Source organism: Chaetodon trifascialis, chromosome 23 (genome assembly GCF_039877785.1).
Source record: "Chaetodon trifascialis isolate fChaTrf1 chromosome 23, fChaTrf1.hap1, whole genome shotgun sequence".
Taxonomy (NCBI): Eukaryota; Metazoa; Chordata; class Actinopteri; order Chaetodontiformes; family Chaetodontidae; genus Chaetodon; species Chaetodon trifascialis.
The window spans coordinates 8,187,000-8,196,557 of NC_092078.1; the positions used below are offsets into that span (position 1 = coordinate 8,187,000).

Below are 9,558 nucleotides of genomic sequence, written 5' to 3' on the forward strand. Positions count from 1 at the left end.
GTGTTTTTTGTGTTTTTCCTTTCCTTCTAGATTTCTGTAATGCCCTCTTCAGGTATTATATACGTATATATATAAATATATATATATGCACATTGCCTTCAGTTGGTACAAAATGCTGCTGCTAGAGTTCAAGGAATTGCAGTCTGGACCCCCAAAATCTGGAATGAGTTAACTGTTTAGATTCAGCTTTTTAAATCTATCACTTTTAAATCTCTGTGTGAGCTTTATTTGATTTCAGTATTACTTTTTCAATCTTCTAGTGAAACACTTTAACATTGTTAAAGAAGTGTATATAAATCAAGTTTATAAATGCTGCTATTGTATTTCATATTGGTTAAGGTACAATAGAAAAATGCAACTTGGGCTTTGGTACATGTGTAGCAGAAAGACGAACAGCATCAGCAGTAAACCAATCATGTGCAGCCTCGTCAGATGCACCCTGCATTCTCAGTCCTTCATCTCTAGACATTGTCATCACCATTGGTTTGACCAGTCGCGCAGAAGTAGATTGAGTAAATGATGCTGCACACCAGGGAAATAGCCACGATGTAGACCATGGTCATGGTCCAGAAGGAAAAGAGGTACAGTGTCCTGTTGCAGTAGGGATGCACATCTGTTGTGGTCTTGTTGTAGTTCGGCTGGTAACTCGAGTAAGTCCACACATTACCTAGACAGACGAGAAACCCGAGAACAGATCAGATTCAGTCAAGAAAGAACAAAGGTTGTGTCAAAATCAGTCTGTTGTTCTCAGTTAGATTAACGTCTCCAGAGAAACTTAACATCACATGGCCTGAAATCTAAGTTTGGTTGGTTTATTAGGTGCACCTAGCTGAAACTAATACAGTCTAATACAACAGTCCCACAATACATGCTGCCTTCATTGAGCTTACTACAATCAGTTTTTATTCAAACTGATTTTGGTGTTGATTGAACTGCATGATTACGTTGGAGGTGTGGTGCTGTTGAACAGTGTTGCGTTATAATGAGAGCCGTTAATATTTAATTGTAGTTTGACTGTTGGCCAGATATCTGTTTGAGATGGCCCAACACACAAAACCTCCTGCCAACCATAAACAATAAAAGTATTTCCCTTGGCTGTGGTTTAATATCAAATAGGTTAAATGTTACTCGCACTGTCTTTGGTCACGCTTCCCTTTTGTGGGCTCATTCGTCAGTCTGCTACTGTTTGAACTCACCAACAATAAACCAGCAGAAAAGAAAGAAAGATATCATTAAGTTCCAGAACATGAGGGCTTGACTGTGCTGGCTAAAGGGGGCGTCCTCGGCCTCGTAGGTGCAGGGAAGGCAGGAGAGCAGCGTCCGCACCACGCTAAAGACTGCCACCACTATCAGACAGATGGGGATGAAGCGCTCCCGCGGACAATCATGCAGATACACTGAAACTGTTGGACACACGGGGTGTGACAACAGGAGATCAGTCGTGCCGTATTTTCACAAGATTGAAGAAATAGCGTTTGAAAACTGTACGTCAAAAAACAAAAAAACATGCATCACTCACTCACCAATTGCAATTTCAGCAATTGGTATCACACAAAGAAACACCACACAAAGGACTGCAAGAAGAAAGAATATATTCAGATGACAGCACAGAGACTTTTCTGAGCAAAATCAAAGTATGACAGCTGATCTCACCTAGTCCCGGTAATGGGGGTTGAGGAAAGTTGCGGACACGTTCAACAATCCATATGTTTGACATTGTGGTAAAGTAAAAGTCACAATGATTCCAACCTGCAAAGGAAAAACTGAGACAGACGCAACTTAAATTATCTGTGAGAGAAGCCTACAGCTTTCAGGATCAAAGACTGGGCTGGTCTCAGGATGACAAACTGCGACATAAAAAACAAGCTTCTTAAAGCAAAACGGAAGTTCAAGAACAAACTGGAGCATCACTTTGGCAACATGACCATCAACATCAACTACACTGAAGTTCAGCCTTAACCTTACACATAATACCAGCTAATACAACAATGAGAAAATAATTATACTACTACTAATAATAATAATAATAGTAATAATAATAATAGGCATCAGCATTTCCAAATTCAGTTATGAGAATCACATCAGAACAAAACCTTGCCCACAAGCTAAATAAATGCTGTCAAATCAGAGCTGATAACATTAAACCACAGCTTTTTATTTTACAGTTTGCTAAAGGTCACCGGCAACACACTGTATGATAATGAGTTTCATCTCTAAACATAACCACACAAACTCTCTGGTTAGTATTAACGTAGGACTGTAAGGTGGGTAAAGTCTCCCACACTTACCTGTGAGTGTGTTTACCTTCCCTGCTGTGACTCTGAGCTGCTGACCGCCGCGCCTTATTGCACGCCAAACCTCCACCTCCCCAGAGCACGCATGCCCAGAGAGGCGTTCACATGCCAGCTGATTGGAAAGGGAACTGGTGCCAAAAGTACTCAAATCTTTTATTTCAGTCAAAGTAGTGATAGCAAAGTGTAGAAATACTCTGTTGAAAGTAAAAGTCACAGATTCAACAATTTTACTGAAGTGAAGAACAACAATGTCCAATTATCAAAAGTAAAGGTTAATTTTGAAGAATGGCCCATTTCAGAGTAATGTCTGTTATATTAGTGTATTAGAATTAATAAGCTAAGATAAAACTGTATTGATCCCATGACAGGGAAATTAATTTGTTAGCAATTAATGCAATAATGCAATTGCACGTGTAGTAAAATTTTGTGTTTTGTACTATTGACGCATAAGATGTACATTGCTTTCATGTTGCAGCTGGTGATGGTGACCCTGATATTTTGTATCACGAATCTGAATCCACGAAGTAATTTAAGTTATCAAACAAATGCAGTTGAGTAACAAGTAAAATACTGAGTTGAAATAGAGTGGGAGTAAAAAGTATCAGCAGTAATTAAATATTACAGCTAAAAATGTAGATTTCTTCACTCGCTGTCCATGATAAAACTCAACATGGGTCCATAATCCTCAAGTGTCTAAAGTGACTGGTGTAAGGGAAATTCTCCTTGTTGCTTGTTGAGAGTTGCTAATTCTCTGAAAAATTACAGACTCGGTGTGATGAATCAGGTCTCTTTAATACATGCAGCATGGAGGGAAGACGCATGCAGAGTGTTCTCTCCAGATCTCCGCAATGTCTTGGCTTTTATACTGTTTAGCAACAAAAAAGGACAAATGGTTATCACACAAACACCTGGTAATTGTAAATCTTTCCTTCAAAAACAAAGACCATCTGGGGGAGTTCACTCATCCTGTTTCTTAGGGTTTATACTATACCATAATTTCCTCAGGTACAGTGAATTGTACCTTAACCTTCCCCCTCTATCCTGTGTCCCTCACTGAATGTCCTTTGATCCTCTTCCTCCCCTCAGTGATAAAGGGCCATAAAGAGTTTTACAATTTCCCTGTCATGGGATCAATTCCTAGGATTAGTCATCTAATTCCTACTGTACATTCCTCCCTTTTGACACAAAGTGTCAACAGAACATATTTAGGAATTACATCAAAATCTCAAATACAAAATCATCAATACAGATCCCAATGGAAACAAACCAATATTACACAAATTCATCATCTGATTCACTATAAGGGTTTCCTGGTGCCCATTCTAACATAGGGTGAAACTCTGGTTCATCATTATTACTTAGTTCAAGGGGTATTTTAACATACAGTGATGTTTTCTCTTCCCCAATGACCCCATTTATCCATTTATATATCATGGCCCACATACAAGTAAGCGCACACGTACAAAAGCAACATATTACAAAAAACTATAAAAACAGGAATAAATACATGAATTGCCATGATACCCCAGGGGCCAAAGTGATCAGTTTAAGTTTTCAGCATCAAACCCCCAGGGTCTCCAGTCATTCTGTTCAAACAACTGTCTCTTTCTCCTGATCAACTGCTTTATTTTGGCTGTTTTGATGTCATCTCCTTCTGGGGTCTCCTGACCCTGCGTTGGCCAATGCCATTTCTCCCCTCTGTGTCTTCTTGCGCCCTTGATGATAATAGTCCATCGCCATCCTCTCTGGAGTTCAGCTGGTTGTAAGAACAGCTATCATCTTGCTGCTCAGCTGGAAACCACAGTTGGACTATGCTAGTTGTGATGATCAACCACATGATGAAAACTACAAGCAGGACTTTCCACCAGGAACCCTCTTCAGCTCCCTGCCAGCTGGGTTGTTTCTTTTCCATCCAAAGCATCGCTGGGGAAAGGTTTGCACTGGGATGCGTGAATCCACGTGTCTCTCTCGGCTATCCGGACAGCAGTTGGAGTGGTCAGCAGTACCTGGTATGGTCGTGTCCACCAGGGTTGATGCCAGTGTTTTCTCCTGAGATCTTTCACCAGCACCCAATCTTCAGGTTGGATGTTATGAAGCTGTACCGCTGTCGGCTCAGGAAGGACAGCTTTCACCTTAGGAAACATAAGCTTCAAGACATGGTTAAGTGCACAACAGTATCTTAATATGTCATCATCCATTCCTGTCAGTGTTAATCTATTTTGCGGAAAAGGGATGTTGGTCATTCACATAGGACGCCCAGTAAGTATCTCTTAAGAAAAGAGTCCAGTTGTCTTATGTGGGTGGCCTCTCATGAACATTAATGCAAGTGGTAAAACTTCAATCCATGAAAGATTAGTTTCTGCCATTAACTTTGTCAATTTTGTTTTCAAAGTACGATTAGCCATCTCCACTGCCCCTCCACTGGGTGGTAGGCACAATGTGTTTTCAGATTTATTCGGAGGCTGTCTGAAAGACTCTGAATTACGTTCTTAAAAAATTCAATCCATTGTCACTGGGATTACTTCTCTCAACAATGCTTTTGCAACTGACACAGCTGAGGCATGTCACAGCACTCACTCCATTTTGAAAACATGTCATCAATGACAAGGCAAAATTTGTAACGCCTACATGGAGTAAGTTCAATGAAGTCCATCATTAAATGTTCAAAAGGACCTTCTGGTTTAGGATGGGCTGACAAGAGCATTGTTTCACCTCTGCCAACAGTGCTTGTTGCACAAATTAAACATTTTTTGCAAAAATTTTCAGCAAATGCTGAAAATCCTGGTGCATATCATAATCTATTTACAATATCCATTATCTTATATTATCTTCTGTACATATGGCATAACAAAAACAAGGGGAACCATTAGAGGGTGTCCTCATGGCAGAACCTGCTACAAAGAACACAAACTCAGGGATAGACAGGGGTGTATCAAACAGTGCATCATGTGGTTTTGACACAGTGTCAGCCACCTCTAAGCAAGAATGAGGTTCTCCATCTTCAGTTGTAGGAAACAGAGTTGATGGGTTAAGGACAGTGCGGCTTCTTAAAGTCACATGCGACATTGTTAGTAGAACATTTTGCCAGTGCAGTAGTCTTGCTGGTGTTAGGTGAGCAGTTTTTGCTTGAAAAATGAGGGAGTGAACAGCATGGAGAACATGCACAATAAGAGGACACATAACAACAATGTCAGCTGTGGCCATAACTGCTTCAGTAGTGGCTGCTACGGCCCTTAGGCACGCTATCATAGCCCTTTCTGTTGTGGGAAGTCATTTTGAATAATAACCGGATGCTGTTTGTCACCATGGGACTGTGTAAGGACTGCTGACATAAAACCACCACGTTCAGACACAAAGAGATTGTAACAAATCATAACAAGGTGAACTATATAAAGTTTGCTTTAACTCAGTGAAAGCTGTCTCTTCCTCAAGGGTCCAAGTCAAAAAGTCAGTCATGGTCAAATGTTTTTCCCCATGTGTGATGACATACAGGGGTTGGGAGATCTCCGCAAAATCACGAATCCATGGACGGCAATAGCCTGCTAAACCCAAAAAAGACATCATCTGCTTCTTTGTTTGTGGTTTTGGAACATCCAAGATGGCCTGGATGCGGTCCGGACCTAATTTATGACCCTCCGGAGTGATAATATGGCCAAGATAACGCACTGATTGTGCAACAAGCTGCAGCTTGTCTTTTGAAACTTTGTGACCGTTTTCTGCCAGAAAACAAAGCGATGCCACTGTGTCAGCCTGACAATTTTCTCGTGTAGAAGAACACACTAGAAGATCATCAACATACTGAATAAGTGCACTGCCACACACTGGCTGCCACTGCGACAGGCTTTCAGCTACAGCCGCCGTAAACAAAGTGGGGCTGGAAGCAAAACCTTGTGGCATCTGCATGGAAGTGTAACAGTTACCATTGAAAGTGAAAGCAATCCAAGATTATGAGTCAGGGTGAACAGGAATGCTGAAATATGCATATGCTAAATCAATAACTGTAAGTCAACAGGAGTTTGCCAGAACCTATGACATTAGTGTTACAAGATTAGGTACAATTGGGGCTGGATGTTGAACAGCTTCATTTACTACCCTGAGGTGTTGGGCTGGTCTCCAACCTCCATTTGGTTTCTTTACAGACGAACGTACCTGTTTTAGTGTGAATGTAATGAGTAACAGATGAAGTTGGGATGATTTCATTGAAAATGTATCATAGTTTTATGAAATTGTTAAAAAAAAAAAAAAATTAAATGAGCAACGGCAGGAGCAAGACGCCAACTTGTGTCCTTTCTCTCTGATTAATCCACAGTGCACCCTTGCCTGTGGACCTTGTCTATCGACCCAGATTTCCCTAGACCTGGCACCGATAACATATACAGACATTGCCTTATCTTTTATAGCCTACCTGTGGGGAAAATGGTTATACAGTTTCCCAGCTTACCCTTACCCTTACCCTATATCTTTTATAACTCTGACTCTGTAATCTAAGTGTGTAAATGTTTTTACATTTTTTAGTAGGCTGGAATAACAATCCCACTGCCAGGAAGTTCCAGGGCGTTTTCCGCCGTCTGATGGTCCATTGTGGTGTCTCGCCAAGTGGGTAAGGCAACGTGGCAGCACAAGATGAGACTGTGTCCCTATCAGCTGCAGACATGCACTCTGCTTTAATGGCAGAGGAAGAGCTCCCGTCCCCATTTGCAAAAATTTCTGCAGTCATATGTGACCACAGTTACCTGCCCATCCGCTTTGGTGGTCTTGACAATGCCCTGGTCTACATTTCAGGGTTTGTTGTCAGAAAAATTCTGAAAACACTGTCATGTGAGGTGTGCCGTGCAAGCCTTGTTCCAGCTGCTGTACCCTCATCCTTTGAGCAGAGCTACCACCTGCTTCTGCTTAAAAACAATGGTGGGCTGATGATCCCCTCAGAGGGAACAGTGAAGGTGGTCAGAGCAGCAGAGCGTGTGATTTGCCAAAACGCAACAGAACAAGATGTCAGTGTGAACAGACAGTGTGCCAGCACACGCAAGAAGCTGTGCAAAACAATTCTTTTTCGAGGGTTTTAGCTCCCCAGCCCCAGTTGGAAGCTTAACAGGGTAGACATAAGCAGTTTCAGTCCAGGCTATTGTGGAATCTTTGTCATCCTAAAGCCTGTGAACAGTTGTTTAAATTTAGACATGTCAGGACAGAAGGTGTGTGTGTGTTTGTGTACGTATGTGTGTTTGAAAGCAGCAGTGGACTGTGGGCCGACACACATGATGAGTTGGCCAAAAAGAAAAAAACCTTCCTCGTTTCGACAGTTTGTTTTGGTGAAGTTTTATTCGCATGTCAACAGGTTATATGAGGTTTTTGTGTGTGTGTGTTGTGTGTGCGCGCACGGTGCATGTGCCTGTGCCTGAAATAGTTAAATATACTCAGCGCACAAAAAACAAAATATAATAATAAAATAAATATAATAATAATAAAAGAAATTCTTGTGTTATTGGTGTGTACAGAAGGGTCATGATTGTGTGTGTGTGTGTGTGTGTGTGTGTGTGTGTGTGTGTGTGTGTGTGTGTGTGTGTGTGTGTGTGTGTGTGAGAGAGAGAGAGAGTCAGAGTGAGAGAGAGAAGGAGAGAGAGAAATAAATTCAAATGAGCAAACTGTTTCTTTATTAAAATATAAAATTAATTCATACATTTATTAATATGCCATACCATATGTCTGTATTATGCTCTTTAACAAAGACATGCATGACAGCACGTGTTTTTAATGTGTGACAGCGTCCTGTATCATAACTACATCTCTGCCGTTTGTGACAAACCAAATCGTGTGAAAATTGGGTAAAAAGTTTTGATTATTGTAGCTGGGCATACACCTTCCTCCAAGGAAATAAATGCACTGGGGGCGCATGGGAGACGCATTCAAGATGGTGGCCGCGCTGAACGTCAGCTCCAATAGGATGTGTCAGTCAATGAGGCATCTACATATATGATGTCTGTGTTACTCCCTACGTTGCTCGGTTACCTGAGAGCGAGTGCCTTTGTTCATGCAACCAACCTCGCTTCGCAACTTTCAGTTTTCTTCTGACGAAGAAAAAAAAAATTATCAAATGTTTTATTGAACGCATTTTTTATTGATCTTGATTACGTGTCTATCGCGAAACATATTGTTATCGTTTTATCGCCCAGCCCTAGTTTATACTATACCATAAAATGTCCATCCTCTTTCTCCCCTCAGTGATAAAGGGCCATAAAGAGTTTTACATTTCATAGACTGATTCCCAGGATTAGTCATCTAATTCCTACACTGGACCGCACAGAGGTCACAAGATGATTAAAGTGTCTATATTTCCTGACCCAAAATGAAACAATCTGAGAAGAAAAGATTTTTTATTTTTTTATTTATTTATTTATTTATTTTGGGGGGGTGGAGGTGGGGGGGTGTTAACTGCTAAAGCTAATGTCCACACTGAGGTCATTTCCTGTGATGTCACTTCATCCTCAGATGTCAGATTCCACACAAACTTATATTTTCACACAATTTTTGTATTTTAGAAAATGATTTAGGCACAAGAGCTTGACAGCAAATTGAAACAGGTCGAATAGAAGAACACGTAACGCTTCAACCACACACCAAGTAATGTCGACAGCAGCACAAATAAAACAGGCCGGTGATAAACAAATGCTGCCAAATGGGAACAGATGAAGCTTAAATGAGCCTCCGTCTTTTCTCTGAACTTTGTAAAGTTTACATTGGTGTGGTCTTCGCTGTGGACACATGCAGCTGTGGCTGCACAGCATTTTGACTTCCAACCACGATTCCAAAAAAGTTGGGATGCAGTGTAAAAATACAGTAAATGGAACAAAATGTGATGATTTGCTAATTCTTTCTGCTGATTCTTGTTCTCTCATCAGCTTCACTGATTTCTGTAAATATCTGCTTATTCTGACTTTGATGGTTATTGTTATCATCATCCAATCCCATCATCTTTCCAATCCCAATCCCAACGCATCTCCAAGCGTTTGAGCAGAACTCTTCTTCACGGCCACTGATATTCCCCATCTCGCTCCATAGCCCCACCCAGTGGTCTGTACTGCTTCAAACGTCCATCCATCCATCATCTAGGCCGGAGCCTATCCCAGCTACAATGGGTGAGAGGCGTGGTACACCCTGTACCGGTCGCCAGCCGATTGTGGCAGGGCCACATGTAAGGACAAACAAACATTCACACGCACATTCACACCTACGGACATCAATTAATCTAATGAGCATGTTTTTGGTCTGT

At 41.2% G+C, this 9,558-nt stretch overlaps 1 protein-coding gene across 1 annotated transcript; it reads right to left on the reverse strand.

The window, feature by feature from the left end:
• Positions 1-461: 461 nt before the first annotated feature.
• On the reverse strand, positions 462-1,717 carry LOC139351792 (transmembrane protein 272-like). Its single transcript, XM_070993796.1, has 4 exons — positions 1,654-1,717; positions 1,524-1,574; positions 1,197-1,403; positions 462-667 (listed from the first exon to the last, which is right to left on the reverse strand). The coding sequence occupies exons 1-4, from the start codon at positions 1,715-1,717 to the stop codon at positions 462-464; spliced, it is 528 nt and encodes a 175-aa protein (XP_070849897.1).
• Between the last annotated feature and the right edge of the window lie 7,841 nt (positions 1,718-9,558).